Consider the following 17,759-nt stretch of genomic DNA (forward strand, 5'->3'; position numbering starts at 1 on the left):
CGCACTGTGCAATTATTGCACGACGAAAACAAGCCAGAACCACATCGGGCGACGCCATCTCTTCCCAGCAATGCAGTAATTTCAAATCCAAAATCTGGCTGGATTTCCTTCCACTAATTAACGCCCCTGGCTGTTCATTTGGAAGCTCCATTGTCCCGTCGAGTCCAACCAAGAGTGTTCGAGGCAGAGGACAAAAGGTAGAACGGTTTGCACTTTTCCAATTCTTCTTGTCCGGATGGTTGGAGTTGGAGCGTCATGAGGTAAGCTGTTGCCAAGACGAACAAGACACGACAATGCCGCCGAACACTAGGAGAAGCAGATGGACACAAACTGTCGGGCTGTGTCTACTGACGCTCCTCGCAAGAATACCCACCACAGGTAAGACGATTTTGCTCTGCTCAGTAACATTTCGAGATTAATTTAATTTGTAGAGGGTTCTTCACATGTGCGACTTAAGACTCATTTTCACAGAGTGGATCACATTTATTCAACTACTGTGCAGTAGGCTTTGGTGAAATAGACACATCGGACAATGAAGAAGTGTGATTTATTAGGAAAGCCCTTATCGATCATACTTTGATTTAATTCAGTTGTAAAAATCACATCTTAATCTCCCAACATTAAAGGATTAGAAATTGAATGATAATGTCATCATTCTTTCTTTAAATAAGTTAACATAAAATCAGTTTTGTTTTAAAGCATACCTTTTCTGGCCGGTGTTAATCCGTGCTAAATCGTGCTGAAACATTCCCAAGGCATGAAATCCCAAAAAAACGCATAAAATAATGAACTAAAAAACGACTTGTGAGCAATGCAAAATATCAAAACCGAGATTAAGAATACAGGCCGATGTCTCTCCGATTTTGAATATTTCCTTTAATCTTGGATGTATTCTCAAAAGTTGCGGGAAAAAGTGTCGTGTGCGGTTAGCATTGTGATGAGATGAGACATTCATCCAATGCTGTCGTTCTTAGAACAAAGTTGTACCAACGAGTAGAGATTATATATATTCCTCTGTAAAATATAGTAGTATACTGGTAGATATATGTACATAGGTTCCAAAGTAAAATTAAATAACAACATTTAAGCGCAGGGCTAAGCAATGCTTTAATACCGCAAAGCTACAGACAGACAGGAAATGAGCAAGCTACATGGACAAAGAACAGGCAAAACAATAACATACAGCAGACAAATGTGTAACAAAGTCTAATTAATAGAGTATGGGCAACCTTTTGACGTATATGTCTCTGAAATTGAAGTTTCGAGTATAACTTCAAATATTATGAAGACGTGACTTTGAAGACAACAATCTTTTCTTTCTTTTGCTTAACACTGTTCGTTTACTGGTTCATGGTGCGCATGAAAATCAACTGTAAAGACTCTGGTCGTGAGACCAATACTGATGAGTTCCAACTGTCACCACTTGGTGCAAGAAGCCAAGATGAATTGTCGAAGGTTATATGCTGACTCGTCTGTCTGATGACATGCATCGAGCATGTTGTAGTTTTTATTACTTAGATATTTTGTGCTGCTCTTGAAATATCGAGTTTGCTGTTGCATGATTTGAAAATCTAAAAATCTGAAATCTGTCGCACATAACCGGTGAACCGTTAAAATGCGTAGCAAGTTCAAAAATTAACATAGGAGGTTAAAAAAATAAAGTGCCAGACAACATGGAAACACGGAATAGAAATTGTTTCCCTAAGGAAAAAATGTCTGATTATATCACAAAAATGAACCCCCAAAGGGAGAAATCAGTTCGTAGGGTGATGACGCTTCGGAGTTAAATATAGCATTGAACCGGACACTTAGGCGACGAAGACCGTAGACTGTACATTTGAAACATCTGCCAAGGTTGCATAACGAATACCACAGCGGGCACGTTGTTTTTCTGCTTTATACATTATTTGCTATTAAGTCAGTAAATGTTAATTGACACCGAGTTAAAATAAACGCATGTGCCCTTACAAACACCCCCTACAAACTATGTAAAGCAATTATATGAAACACATGCCGGCTATCCATTTGTAAACATAGCTAGGCACTAAACATTCCTGTCCGATTCCTAGACGTAATATGCTTAGTTGCTTAATTTAACCCTATCCAATAATTTACCAATTCTGCCCATTCTAACATTCTGGTTAATGCCATAACTGTTCAAAGGAAAACACAAAAGATGCCAGAAATTAGATTGCGATGCCGGATTGTAAGGGGCGTGGTTAGAGCAGTTGTGGCCCAGGGGATGTCACAATCAGAGCTGTTTATCTCTTTATATTGTAAACTTTAACCCCATTAGTGCGTTTTTGTCGGCAAAATCATGGTGCTGTTGGCAAGAATGGGGAATGAAAGGGAAAGAAATACACTCTAAAACCTTCCGGTTTGCCGGTCTCAGCTGTCTCCCGGTCTCAGCGGTCCCCCCCATGACGTAGCCGGACATTTCAGCACGATACAAACACAGCCTCGTGGTCTTCCGTACTGAGATGTCTGCATGGCAGCGAAGTTACTACGTGTAGGTCAAAGGTACGATACTATAACCGGTGCTATTATCTTTGGTGTCGGCCTATGTACAGTCACGTCACGTACAACGTGACACGTGCATGGACTGCAGTACTGCAGCTCAGCACGCCACTTAAACGGACGACTTTGCCGTTGTTGTGCGCAGAGATGGCATGACGTATTTTTACCATATTTGGTAAGGGGGACCGCTGAGACCAGGAGACAACTGAGACCGCCACACCGGGTCAGATTGACCCAGAATTGGGTTCCATTCGGCAATTCGGCATAACCCTTTTCCGGGTCATATTATGACCCAGAAAGGATGAAATATGACCCAGAAAGGGTAAAATTTGACCCAGAAAGGGTAAAATACAAGTATAACCCCAAAGGGGATCGTATTTTGACCCAGAAAGGGGTCACACCGAACGGGACCCAACTCGGGGTCATTCTGACACGGGAGTTTTTAGAGTGTGTGGATGAGTGTGTAAACGCCTTCAATCATGGACCTATTACAATAGGGGACAATAGGGTCCACGGTTGCCAAAGAGTCCACGGTTGGAAAATGTGTACAAAAAATATGGGAGGTCTTCCGAAAAAGTTGAAGTATGAACAAAAGAGGAACAATAGGGAGTCCACGATTGAAGGCGTTTACACACTTGGGTCACTGTGTGTGGGGGGGGGTCAGGTGACTGTCAGGTCAGGAAATCAGATCACTACTACACTTTTTGCCCGTCCACATATTTCATGATGACACTCCCCCTTTAAGATGGTCAAGCGATGCTCGTGTGGATTGTCACCAAGCCAATCGAAGTTTAGTTTCTAAAGCTAGATGCAGGCCTCAATACCCGGCTGCAATTTGGGTTGCTTCCGGCTTTACTGGGTTGGGTTAATCAGGGGTGCATTTAGGTTGGATTAGTTCGGTTTTCTAACTTGAAGGTCCATACAGTTTCACCTGATGCAACTTTGCACGCAAATGCCGGGGACTTTATTTTAACAGGGCCGAGTGAGAACTCCACGGACCCCACATTAGCGTCATACTCGCACCCCGCTACAGCATCGTCAGCAACGGAATCAGGTCAGGAGGGGTTCACTTCAGTGACCAACACGGGCTCTGAGCTCACCACGATTCCCGCTGCCCCGTCCGACACAACCATCTCGATCCCAGGAGCCACCCCCGCGGCCGTCCAGTGTCCGCAGGGCTGGCTCGAGCACCTAGAGCGCTGTTACGATCTTGTACGGGACCGTGAGGTAACTTGGCACGACGCCCAGCTGGCATGCCAACAGAGGCCTGGTGGGGACCTGCTTGTACTGAACAGCACTGAGGAAAAGAAGTGAGTTGGAGTGCTTAGAACGCATTAGGCCTAATGGCGTTTGGGGAATGTGTAAAATATGCAGCTCCTTTTTGGTGGTACGGTGGTGATTGGACTTAATCAAAATGCTCTCAGACTGACAATTTGCTTGAGCTAAATTCTAAACCCAAGGGAGATTTGAAACCAGGGATGACGAGTTCTTGTCACTGAGGTGGGGGGGGGGATCACACAACCAAAAAGAAAAAAGTAACTGTGAAGCGCTATGCGATATTGTACTAAACATTTGACCAGGCAATGTGATAATAATAATTATTGTTATCAACCAGAAGACTATATCAACCAGGTGTGAATCGGGCATCGGATGCTCGGTGTTTTGATGTCTTTAGGTCATGACGCTGAGAAAAAGGTTGAAAGACTGACCCAATCTTTGAGACGTGCAAACAAATGACGAATATGGGGGTGGGGGCTTTAAGCCCCCATGTCCCGTCCCCGGGATTGCCGTTCATTGTGAAAACTGCAACGACTTGCAAATGTTTATGAATGATTTATTAACAAAGATCGGGAATCAGTTAATTTGAATTGAGTTGTCCAATGAAGAGGACGTCTGTTGCGCTTTCTGCGTCCGCGCCAAGTAACTACGGAGGCAAATTTTAGCGTAGGCACAATCATAAAAATGCCAAGGTGATAAGAGTATATCACAGAATCGGCAGCAACCACAGATTTGAGAGCAGCAACAAGCACCAAAGAAGCAAAAAGGACAAAAATAACAGCCACGTGACATCTTTTTACTCACTTTTTCCCTTTACACTCAACATTATTATTAAGCACACGGCACTGAATGGCAGTACTGAGATCAATGTTTCCCCTACTACGTAGGCCCTACTGCATTATACAACTCTTGTATTCTACAATAGCACTGGCGCTCGCAAGGGGAGCGGACAAGGGTCCACTTCGTACCCACAAGGAGCACTTTGGTTTTGTTTCTGATAAAGAAAAAGCGAATTTAGACGTTTTTATTTCGAAGTCCCCCTCCCTCCAAAGTGTTAAAAATACCCGCAAAATTTAGCTTTCAACCTCTGAAAGGTCGTAATACGCCTACATGAGGACATTGGAAATGTTTGCTCTCAAGACAGGCTTACCCTTCACCATATTTGGTCCTGGCTTCTCATGAACAGCAATAGCTACAACAACCGTAAAAAGGGGAAAAATAAAAAAACACCTATGTGAAATTACGGGCAACAAGCATTCGCGAGTAGAGCAGTCCAGTGGGAAAAAAGCTGCTCACTTGACTCCATTTTTTTACCCGTCAGTTTTATCGACCGCTCAGTCAGCTACGGCATATTCAACGGCACCGCTAACCTGTGGATCGGGCTCCGCAGAGATTGCTCAAACAGCAACCACAACTTCACTTGGATCGATGGAGTAGGCCTCAGCGAAGAAGTAAAAAATTGGGAGTCTGGTCAACCAAACGATTTCTACAGTGAGTCAGTAAATTGAACATATTAGAGGTGGGGTTATGGTCTTTCTTTTTTTCACTCGAGCCTACATGTAAAAGAAAAATGATTCGTGTAGTATTCTATCCCCAGATGACCTTTACTTAAGTTAACGATTTATCAAAATGTGCCTTAACATGTAGAAAGGATAAGGTTTAACGCAAGAAGCTCCACCTCTTGACATACAAAAAAGTAAACATCAGGGAAAAGACGATCAAAAATGAGTAGGCCTCATTTTCAGAGTTCTATCTGGACCCCCTTCTCTGTCTGTTATCATTAATAGAGAGAAATGAGAACATCACTTTTTAAAAAAATGATTTGTTCACTGCATGAAAAGCATCAACGTATGCATGAGATCTCACCACACGTCATTGCAGGTCAGTTTCTCAATTAATGAAAATACAATGCACGCACGTGCCATGCTGTACACGCCGTACCTTTCATTTTATTTGCATCAGAAACCAGCGTGCATGTCTATAATAATTCAGTTCCCACGATAGCTACGGGTAGCCGATGCCACCTCACCCTTTGTGCACGGATTTGCACACCTCACTTCAACTGTTATAATTATGAAGTGCTTCAGAGGCGTGCACGATGTTAATGATATGCCCATCCGCATACAGTTTATTCGATCCCAGACATGTTACTTTCGGGATTTCGGCATCCAGGGATTAATTTATCTCAATATGTTGACAACATTGATTCAGGATGAGTTCATCCCTGAAAACAGTCTGATAGATGGTCGTCACCTAGGCCATGAGCTTCGAGCTGGATCAAAAGAGGGCGCAAATTTCGTAGCAACGGAGGCTCCTTTGGTCGGAACTGAACTTCGCTGATTCACGAACGACTATGAAATGCACATGCTACGGTCGCATCGCCACCAACAAAATGAACACTCCCGACCACTATGGCTATCAACGGATGGGGGGGGGATTCTGCTCGAGGCCGATATGTATGTCCTCAGAACTATGTACACAACTCACCCACCTCACGAATACTTCTGGGTGCTTGACAAGCCCTGTAGGCTCACAGTGACAAAAAAATTTCACTCAGCACCTCACGCACTTGCATTACTTACGTTGAGTTGAGGTTCAGTTAGATAAGTTTCATGAGGTTCATTATATAAAAAGTACTGCGAAAAAAGAACCCATTAACGGTGACAGGGATGAATTTTTCAACAGGTGTCGAAAACAATTTTGATTTGACAAAGTTGTCAGCTGTTTTTAAGACTGCAAGGACGATGCACTAATGTTAAAAATATTTTTGTCTTAACATCCTACACGATTGTATAAATTCCTTACAGGTTGTGATTGTCCACAGTGGCCCAACAGAGGCGATACAAATGAAACTGGTATTAAACTGACGCTCCATATTTGAATCATTTTCGACCTTTAACCCTCTGTTTGGATTCTGTTTCATCACCGTTTCAAGTAACTTTTTACTCTGTGTGTTTTTGTGTGTTTTTCGAAAATCCACGCAATAGTTGCGATTTTAGGTAACGTTGCATTGGGTTTCTCAATTAAGAATGGACGTTGTCCCTTTAACATGCATTAACGTTTGGCAGTGAAGAGAATGAATTCTTTGGTAACACAATCCCTTGTTTTCTCAAAAATCCTATAGTTCAAATAACAATGGAATATCAAAAATTAAATATCAAGTTTAAACAGAATGTGCCATAACAATTATTAAATAAACACACTGGCGAGTTGGATTTGGATGCGTGACATGTTGCTAAGATTAGATACAGTCAAGAGTAATGCAATTATTTATGTTTGCATTGCAAACCTTCAGGAAAATTACATAGAAACGAAAAAAAAAAAGTCCGACCGTGAAATAGAAGAAGGAAAACATGTGAGAAACATATTAATAAGAAAATCATTTGACTTTCAAGTCAAGATTTAGGTGAAAGGATCCCATTTTCCCCTCATTTACTTTTTACGACTTCATTTTAATTTACTGCACCGATAAATATTGAGTTTTTTCCTTTGTTTTAAGCTGTTGATTGTTATTTTGCCATGCACATTTCACTAACACACATTAACTGTTTTGAATACTTTTAGCTTGTAGCATTGCAGTGATTTTCAGTTTTTCACCTAACCTTTGAGAAGATTATTTCCTCTCAGAATTACAGTATGCATTTTTAACTTTGTCGTTTCTGCATTTCTCCATTCTCTTATTCTACTTGCCTATTTCCATTTTAAATATTGTGATAATGTCTTCGTGTTTCCTAAAACACCAACGATAACGGCAATTATAACTGATCCCACTGCTTTTCCCCAGTTATGCTCCATGCAGAAGGTCCAAAATATGTTTTCATGTCCCGGTAGCAAACTACCAATTTTCAAAAATGGAAAAAAAGAGTTCCTCAAATGTTATTAAGTTGAAGATTTACACTCATTTATTTGAAACTTGTTTGACACTATGCCTCCATTGTGATAACTGAAACTGCCCATCCCTTTAAATACTAATCAAAATAATTAAATCTATTCCCATCGAGAAAAGATAAAATCCGGACCACTTTTTGCGTTTTCAGGAATGGGGAGAGGCGCATGTATTCTTCATAATCATAACGCAGCCCAGCCACGGTCAGATTGTAATGTATCGTATGGGTCTTTAAATCCAGCCTTGCATAGGCCCGATCCGCCCCATGGCACCGCAGCAATTTCACACAGCCGATAGTCGCTGGAACTTTGCAAAATGTGAGCTGTATTAGCTTGTTGAAGCTCTCTGAAAGAACGATAGGTGGCGCCCTTATGAAACTGCGTGCGTTCAATTTGGCGCACTGGCGTTATTTTCATACCGGCCCCTCAATTTCATTTTTTCTTAGACCCTATTTTGATAGGGGTGGGAACAGGTCCCTATTGTGCCCATTGGACAAACTGTCACTGGGGCTAGCTGTCATGGAGTACAAACACATTGATAATAGCTTCACGGGTCAATTCCTGCCCAGATAGTGAATGCTGTGTTGACTTGCGGGCTGGAAACCGTAAGAAACCTGGTATCTTCAGAGACGAACAGTGTGTTAAACTTCAGGGATACATCTGTGAAGCACCCAAAGGTAAACAATATGTCATCAATGAAAACAAAAATGAAACAGAACCTTTTAGGTATTCCATGCAGAAAAGACACCGCCCGGAGACCACGCTTTGAATAAGCGAAGTATAGCCATTGCATTTGCCCACACGTGAAATGAAAATGTATCAACACTTAAAAAAAGAAAAAAAAAGAAAAAAGAAGCGCCTTGAGTTTAACGCATTTCTGAACACTTTTTATTGTACCCACTGTTTTCAAACATGTTAAACCGCGACACGTTTACTGTTACACGTTGGAGAATGTGTTTAAATGCTAAGCGGACTCCACAGAGCTTTTGAAAATATTCATGAACGCAATAATAAACATACCATGCGTTACAAGTGTCTAAAAAGGGGGTAAAGATTTTAAACTCTAAAAGCTATTTTTACAGTGTACAGGCAAAATCTGCTGGAAAAACATAAACACTCAGTGATAGTCCTAATCCCGGACTGCCATTTGTTTTTGGTAGCTGCAAATATGTAACAATATATCTCTTAAGGACAGTTCATGCCATCTGGCAAGCATGCGACTTCTCTCTGGAGACTAAAAGAGGAATAAAAGTAAAAGAAAACAATGTTTGTCCTTCACCAAGTATCAATTATTGCCACTCATTATGGCTTCAATACATTCTAAATCACTTACTGTATTTCCCTACAGATCCACCCGTAGAGGAGCCATCGCCATCGCCATCCCCATCCCTCGAGCGCCCTCCAGAGACAAGCACTGTCATGGAAGTTCAAACAGTCTCGTCGACAGTTCTGTATTTGACGACCGCTATCCAGCTATACTCAAGTAGACAAACTGCTTTTGAGACTTTCACTAACATGTAGTAAAGCAACATTAAGTCCAGTGCAAAGGCATTGTGTGGTAAATGACAATCGATGTTCAATAAAAGGATTCCTCATTTTCTATTCATTTGAGTGCGGCGAGATTTGTGCTGATGCCGAAACTCTTCAAAAAAAAAAAAAAGACCACCTCCACTCACAAAAGTGTGGTGGAGTCCTCGGCTCAGTTGTAACGTTCTGCTGACAAAATTAAAATTACCATATCAATGACTAAATACATGTAAAACGCGGCTATACCTCCGAATGGTATCCCAAACATATATTTTATATCAATCTCTGATACTGTAACAGAATTCTGACAGGCTGAGCTGGATAACCCTGCATCTAGCACTGTCTCGCTAGTATATTATATGACATAAGTTGATAGAATACATAAATAATGATTGTAGTCAATATTCCACTCTCTTTCGTCAGGTATTGCGTCGTCCAGCCTACCGCAGCCCACGCCTTCCCCTTCTTTCAGCGAATTCACCCCGTTTCCAAGCAGCAGTTCCGTCCCCACACCGTTGCCAGGTTTGTCTGCCCGAGCTTCCCTTCCTCCAGTCAGAAGTGACATCACACTCCAACCTTCGCGCGCTGCTCCGGGTAAAGTGTCGTCTTCGCTCATACCTTACGAATCTGTCGTCACTTCGTCTGGCAGTTCGTTTGGAAGTGATTTTCTTTCCTCCTCCGTGTTCGCAGCTTCTTCTCTTTATCCTTTTTCATATGACGCTGATGCAACATCATCTTACGACTCCATTTCTCTGTCCAGCCCACCGTCTCTTGCAGCATCATCAATTTCAAATATGTACCATCAATCCATGCTAGAAACACCAGTGTCATCCAAACAAGCTTACCGTTCCTTACCTTTAATGCACCCTTTCCTCGCAACGCAAACCGCTTCTCCTTCCCACGCGTCTCTTTTAAATGAAATTGTAAATTCACAAACTCGGCAGAGTGTGAAAACCTCCTCTAAAAACTTGAATACAATAACCCCGTCCCAAAGCTTGCCTATTGCTACAACATCCCAAACACAAACAACTCAGCAATGGTCTGCCAAAGTTACATCTAAACCCACCACGGCTAATCACGATGACGAATCCGTAACAACGGATACTACGTCATCAACAACTGCCATCACCGACCAATCGGAAACGGCAAGCCATGATGCCTCACACGGTGAGTTTCAGCATTTGACCAATGAGCATGCGTCTTGTGCTGGCAACGTACATGTTTGCATGAAAGGAGGTGGTGTCGTTAACAGAAAGAAACGCATACAGAGTGCTGCACGTTCACTGCATGATTACCGTAGTTTAACGTAAGAAAGACGACTATTATAATACTGTACAAAACGTACCTGCAAACCCTGCATGAATGACTCTCTTGCATGATACAGAAATACGTGGGTAGCTTTCGGAATTATAAACGGGTTTCCTTTGTTCTTGTTTATGTCTGTAACTGCAACTCTTCTTTGCACAACTGAATGCACCAGTGTTAAAGTCTTATTCTTGTCTGAGAATGAATCGTTACACAATCTCGCCACAAGTCCAAGACCGGTGGATTCCGGTGCACACCGGAATCCGTCAAAGTCAAAACCTTGTATGGAGTAGGCCCAATTGCGTAAGTGGCGTTTCCAAACCTCAGATTTGTCCCCAGTTTGGCTTCCAGTTTTGGTCACGAGACTCTTCGGCTCAAAGCAATTCCAACGGATACGTTGAAACCAGTTTGCCGCTTACCAGGGTGATGTCCGTGAGAAACTTTTTTTTTTACAATTTGGATCCACTTTAAGGTAATTTTGGACCAAAGACGTGAAGCCAAACCAGAAGTGAAACATTTTCAGACAACTCCTTGAGCAGAACACCTTTTTTTAATCGGCATGAATTTTACAAGGCGGAGCTTTCTTTATTATTTATGCATTTTCTTTGTTGGATACCAAAGATTTCTTAGCTTCACCCATAGGTATTTTATTTAAAAGTAAACTGCACAACCACGTTAATTTTTGCATGTCTGCGAATTTCAAGAAATCACTGTCGTGCATGGTTGATTGTGACTTTTCGTTTGAAATTGCATGCAAAATAACATGTTTGCTGATAACTGCAATTTGTGTAGCAGGTAATTGCGTAATATTATAATACTAGTTTCTATATTACTTTCTTGCGGGGAACGTGTTGGACACTCGCTTTTCAAATGTGTCTAATCGCACGTTCGCCGTACTTTCAAAGAAAAAGGCGCGCAGAGGAAGCCATATGGAGCTCCTACCTAGCGCCCCCACGTAGAGTGAAAGCCCATGGTGTAATGATAGTGGTTAGTTTTAATTGGCATGCTATGTTTTGACTGGTTGCATGCACTGATGATTTTCTCATTGTGAGCGACTTCATTTTCATAAACCTGTCAGGGACAACTCCCGTTCCGGTGGTGTGCCGTGCCGAGATTCTAGATGGGCTGCAGTGGGCAGAGACGCCGCAAAACACGGCGGCCACTCAGACTTGCCCGGAAAACCCCTTTGGTACGTCAGTATTCAAATCCCAGAAGTTTCCTCTGCGTTGACTTCATAATTATCATTGAGAAAAGTTTTCTGATTTCAAAGACAATTATTGGTACGTCTTGAAAAGAGTGTGCCGATAATTGACTTAAAAATCAATGAAAAACCAATGTGATTAAGTATAAGACTTTGTATATTGCCAGGGTATAACCTTACTTGTTATTAAACTGAACTATGAAATGGGTATCATGTATTACCTGTCATGTCCCATGTACTTAAAAATATCATGAAATATGTTCTTAACTTCGTTTGATGTGGCAGGCTCTTAAGGACCCTTCTACCTGCGCAATGAGCAGGTTCAAAATAACTAGGGTGACACGTAGCGTTTGGTGAATAAAATATCAGCTACCCGATCTCAAACAACGCATATCCCTTATAACACACTGTCACTTATGGCATAAAACCATGGGCGTGTTGGGCTTTATTTGCTGTAGGGCATTTGGTATTTGGATGGTCCAATCATGTAAATTACAGAATTCCCTACAGTAAACGGTGTAATAATGGTAAGATGGGTCAAGACAGAAATCACATGCCGTAAAGTATTCCTCTCCAAACCAGTGCTTATAAGTGTGATAATGCACGGATACGCCATTTACGCGCGTTGTCTTTCGCGCTCTTCTAGACGTGCTGCACGTACTTCATTTCTAGGTATCTCATTCTGTTCTATCTAGCTACGGTGAGGCGGGAATGTGTACCGGTGGCCATCATGACTGCAGCGTGGAGACAGCCTGACTACACTGACTGTCGGGTACCCACTCCTGGAGAATTACTGGACAGGGTAAATGACAAATCAATTTGTTCTGAGAATGGGGGGGGGGGGGCTAGGTGTAGTGGGGACATTACCCAACTTTGGGAATTTGAAAGGCGTGGGGGGGTGCTGACACCATATGACACTTGGGCGATATTCGTGATACAGGTGTACAATATATGTTACATTCCTGCATAATATAATGGCTTAAAGTAGTTCTCCTATTTCATTGCTGATAAATACATTTTGTTTGTAAGGAAGCCCCAAAAGTTCTCCACACTCTGCCACATTTTTTTCCTCACGAAGAAAAAAAGTACATCCGATAAACCTTTTTTTGAACTGATGGACCCTTTGATTAAAGAAGTCTTGTAACACAACACAAATCTCTTTAAAATGAAGAGTACCATCCTAGTAATCTGTACACTTTATTTACTACCACGCACAATAGCGTGCTTGAAAGACCTTTAGACACTTATCGGTACGTGCACGAGAAGAGGTTCAGATATTTAACATAGGTAACAATTTCTCTAGACCAGTTCGATGGAACACATCTCTTCATGATTGTATTACACATCCAGTTGACCCTGCTGTCCCACTTTTCGAGCGTCAACCCTGGTGAGGTCATCAAAGCGACCTTTCAACTTTCGCAGATGCTAGCACCTCCTTCGGCTGATGGCAAGGCTAGCTCAGCCGACGAGTATTCCGCCTTCGTTGAGCTGCTGGAGATGCTGGCAGCTCTACCGGACAAGTTCACCGAGTGTCGACAGGTGGACATGGATGACTTCGCTAATGTAGGTATAAAGAGCGGTGACCAAGCGCCCCCGTGTGGTGAAAATAGCAAGCAAGACATCTTCTGATTATGTAGGATTCTTTATGGATCGACGGTTGGTGACAGTAGTTGTGTTGTAAAAAGTCGAGGGAGTGAAGCACAACTTATCTATCACGGTTGCTGTCAGTCAAGCGAAACCCTCTGTTTTCTCTGAATCCATCTGATTCACTATTGCAAGCAATTTACTAAACGAGTTAACATTTCATTGGAACTGTAATGGTTACGTAGTGATGAGGCAGTTGACAAGGGGTGGAGCAAACCAAACCTTACCATTATTTTTCATAGAAGATATTTTGATACAACCATTTTTATTTTAAATGTCAAAATTCCTTTATTTCATCTTCAGTCTTTTCTACAAGCAACGGATAATATCCTTCACCCCAGCAACATCGACATCTGGAAGGAAAATCAAGAGGTATAATGTTATATAACTACTTTCCTCGAAGCTCTAAGATGGTCTGGGGCTGAACAGTATTATTAAGCTCTTAAGTGACTCGACCAGATTGTTTGTTACTGCAAACAGTGTAAGACTTAGCAATCAGTTTTGCAGAAAATCGGTTTGAACCTCTTCGTTCAAACACCAGAATGTGTCAGTATATAGAGAGGAATTCAATGTGGAACTTGCGCACGTCCATGCTGGAAAATTTACACATTACAGGCCTACATTTCCCTCGCATTGTCGACGGCGTTCTCTGTTTTCCTTGCCAAGTGTGAGTAATTTTGTTGGGTGGGGACTTATACACGATGGAGCACTGGATTTGTACAATTTTAATTTGCAAGAAAAATGCCGAACTGCCGAAAAAGCGGTGAAAGTCACTTCAATGGGGGATTGCACAAAAATCAGAAATAGTAATATCCTGGATTAGGAATGTTTTAATTCGGCTGTGCTTTAATTTCTAATTTAAACAGTTTAATTTGAACAAGAGTCTTGTTATGTTCATGCGAAAAAGTGAGATTTGATCTTGGTTATTCCGCGGCCAAGATGTGTAAAAAAAAAATAAAAATGAAAAACCCGGCCTCTTCTGTGCTTGACCTGCTACGTTTGCGTACATTTTCTTCCAACAGTAAGCAAAAATAGACAAAACATTTTCTTGGGGTATCATCTACCAGTGAAAGCTATAGTGCTCTATGTCATATTCCACATTCTCAGGTTGCAGCTGACACTGTGCGCATTATGGACGCTGTGGAGAGCTTCACCGCGCAGACGGCAACGGAAACCTGCGAACTGAGTCTGGCATTGCAGGAGGACACGGCGGCCTTCTTTGAAGGCAAATACGACAACATAGGTAGCAATATAACGTGCAGTCGATTGGCAAAATATGAAAAAGTTACAGAGCTGGAAAAAAACTCAATAGGTTGCACTTTCTGTACTAGGACTCAAAGGTAAACATCTTACCACCTTTCTTATGTTCTTGTTGTGTGCTGGCTAAACCTTGCTCGTGGGTAATGGGAACAAATTGGATTTGCATCTTGCATCATAACAGATAATGCGAGTGTAGATCTCCCTTGATAAGACGATAAATACCAGTTGCCACCACAAAGCTAAATATTCAAAGCATTGGCTTCCAGCTGTTTTTGTTTTCATCATCTCCGGAAATTGAATAGTTAGGGCCTATACATAATACCTACGATTTAAACATTGCAGTCTTTATTACGAGATGAATGTAAGAGATTCTGAAAACGTGCGTTGTTAGAACAAGTGCAGTCTATTGTAGTCTATTCATGTAGATGATGAATTGTATCGCAGTTTTCAGGAAATCGAGGGAAACGGCAGGAAGTTTTGGCGGCCTTTCTTACACGGCTTCCTCGCCCCGTGCATCCATCACCCTGCCGCCTGAGGTCTTCCAGGGCGTGACAGACGAACAAGGTGTGTGCCCTTCTTTAATGTTTCCCTTTACATCATAAATCATCCCTGCTCACAGAGGCTTAGCCGAAGGGGTAGACTGCCGCTAGGATTAATGACCAGAAAGTGAGCAGGTGGGGACCGTTACGAAATAGGTACGGTGTGTCAAAGTACGTGTCGGAGCCCTACATAAAGGCCAAGTTGCACCGTCTACAGAAGCAGGATTTCAACTGAATAAGGCTGTCAGCCCTAATGCAGACAAACTGGACAAGTTGTGTACCCGATAAAAACTGGGACTCCATACGATACCATTTGCACACAGTTTTACCAAAAGGCGCACAGCACAGAGAAGTGGCATTTTAAGCGCTTGTATAGAGGCTGGGTTATCACAAGAGACAAAAAGCAGAATTTAAGGGAACCCAAATGTCATGAGACAATGACACCTGCCTTGCCATTGACCCGAACGGTGACGTTTACCCAAACAAAACCACCAGCCTCTCTTTCACTGGGCGCGTTCGCTAAGCGTACACGAGTTGACTCAGGTTTAGCCTCGTACCCATCGTCTCACTTGTTTGACATTGCACTCACGGCCATCCCCATGTCAGGGTTGCCCCATGTAAGTTCAAAGCCCCACACCCTGTGAGAGGTTCACACAAGCCTGCAGCATGTCAAGGTTTTGAGTCCGGAGGGGAGGGGGAAAGCTGGGATTGTTTTTCCTCTCAATTAATGTTTTTTTCATTCGTAGGAAATCTCCTGAAAAGTGCTGCTACCATTTTAAGATTTTGACACTTTAAACCGAAAAAGGCAAAGCAATCGTCCTTCGGGTTCGGCAGCCACGCCACTGCCTGTAGCGGACCGGTGTGGCGTCAAATGTCCACGCCATGTTCAACACTAGGCCTATACTCTCTTTTTTTCCCAAGTCGTCATACCATATGTACAACTATTGTGACCACTCGCAAGACCCAGTATGACAATCCAATTCCTATTTATAAGATCTCCATTTCGCTAGGATACTTGTGGCCTGCGTTTCTGCTATCCAGAATGCAGGTGTAAGAGTTAGGCGCGTCGTTTCGTACAATTTACGTGAGCTTTAGACGACAGGAATGTCCGCACGTGATGCTATACACCGACGTGGAACACAATCAAAGCGCGTAGCGTGTAAGGGGGGCACTTTGATCTGGTTTTGTGAATCTGATTCAACAATTAAACCTGAAATGTGCTGGATTGCGGTAGTCATTTTGACAGTGGGTAAAAAAATGAGCTCTTCTTTTCTGCTGTCTTGTGTTTAGTGACACTTCTGGTTGTGTTGTATCCTACTATCGGTGACTTGCTCGATTCTGTACCCTCTACTATCAAACCAAGGTAAGTTCAATGTACATGTAGGCCGGATTAGAATCTGCAGTCTGAAGTCCCACAATTATGCATTACTTAAACTTGGCATCCTTCCCGCTCTTTCTGAAAAGCTGGAACTGTGGAAGTAGTCATTTTGAGAAAAGGATGAAGCCACCAAGTACCTCTACAGCACAGTTATGTTATGTTATGTTTAGTTTGTCCCGCGAGCGCGTACATCTCAGTAGTGATATAGCGGTCATTATCGGTGAGACGAAATAATTGTAATCCAAAAAGAGGGCAAATGGTAACGTGGTGCATGCTACTCGCGGTGAATACGCGCGTTACCAACGCGCAAAAGGTTAGAGCAATTTTCAAAAATGTTGGTTAACACAGACCATTTGCAAAAAAAAGACAGAGACCGACGACAGCGTACAGCGTGGCGATGGTTTAGTTGCCATAATGTTTCCAGAGTAAATAGAATAGCTAATACCAGTTATCGGTTGAAGAAAATCCAGAGTTTTACTGAAGTAATTTAGAAAATTCCCGCGAATAAAAGGTGAATCCCTAAAACATAAAGCCACCGAATTAAAATGATCGATGCCGCCCTCATTATGGGGAAAGCACCTCCGAAATCGTTACACATCTGGTTTCATCTGTAAAGAACGTTTTGTTTAGTGCGAATGCTGAAATTGAACAAATCTGGAATCAAATCGTGGAACAAAATTGGACATCTGTTTTACTTTCGGAAGAGGGACTTTTTTAGTGCGCGTTTACTTCTCTGAACCATTTCTTATATCGCATAGCTCTGGAAGCACTTTGAAGGTTATGTCGGCGATAGTGACATCATCGGGAGTCCACCAATCAGGACAGGCCTTTCAGAAGCTCTCGGTGCCACTCTGCATCAACTTTACGAAGGTATTATTTCATTTTGTATCGAGCTATATAGACCCTTTTCATCCATGTGACTAAATGTAAACAATATAACTACGTGTGGACCGCCTTGGCCACGGTGACCGCATATACGGGCAGCTTCAACCACGACTAAGCGAACGTGCGAACGCTGCATGCTTGACTAGTTTATATTGAATAGGAAGATTACCATCACGACATTATGCACTCATTACCATCACAACACATTATACTCGTCCAGCACAACCGTACATAAGCAGCAAGGTATGAGATGGAGAGAACCCCCCCCCTGCTTTGTGTTGGTCATTGTCTCGCAGGAATTTCGGGAATTCCTTTCAGACATCTTGGGGGGGGGATGTGT

The 17,759-nt window shown here is 42.4% G+C and overlaps 1 protein-coding gene across 3 annotated transcripts in view; it reads left to right on the forward strand.

Moving 5' to 3' along the window:
- Positions 1-17,759, forward strand: part of LOC110984926 (uncharacterized) — a 19,443-nt gene continuing 1,684 nt past the window's right edge. The window contains exons 1-15 of one of the 3 annotated variants that reach the window (XM_087141834.1): positions 1-378; positions 3,494-3,827; positions 5,117-5,286; positions 6,603-6,650; positions 8,250-8,357; positions 9,029-9,163; positions 9,631-10,374; positions 11,591-11,701; positions 12,409-12,515; positions 13,064-13,276; positions 13,661-13,729; positions 14,465-14,600; positions 15,062-15,181; positions 16,447-16,519; positions 17,293-17,404. In XM_087141834.1, coding sequence (XP_086997960.1) covers positions 294-378; positions 3,494-3,827; positions 5,117-5,286; positions 6,603-6,650; positions 8,250-8,357; positions 9,029-9,163; positions 9,631-10,374; positions 11,591-11,701; positions 12,409-12,515; positions 13,064-13,276; positions 13,661-13,729; positions 14,465-14,600; positions 15,062-15,181; positions 16,447-16,519; positions 17,293-17,404 — 2,565 coding nt within the window. In that variant the 5' untranslated portion in view covers positions 1-293. The remainder of the gene's footprint in view (positions 379-3,493; positions 3,828-5,116; positions 5,287-6,602; positions 6,651-8,249; positions 8,358-9,028; positions 9,164-9,630; positions 10,375-11,590; positions 11,702-12,408; positions 12,516-13,063; positions 13,277-13,660; positions 13,730-14,464; positions 14,601-15,061; positions 15,182-16,446; positions 16,520-17,292; positions 17,405-17,759) is intronic. The other 2 variants (XM_087141835.1, XM_022245568.2) reach the window with 2 other exon arrangements.

This window comes from Acanthaster planci, linkage group LG10 (assembly GCF_054643075.1).
Source record: "Acanthaster planci isolate LZ-2023a linkage group LG10, COTS_SCS, whole genome shotgun sequence".
Taxonomy (NCBI): domain Eukaryota; kingdom Metazoa; phylum Echinodermata; class Asteroidea; order Valvatida; family Acanthasteridae; genus Acanthaster; species Acanthaster planci.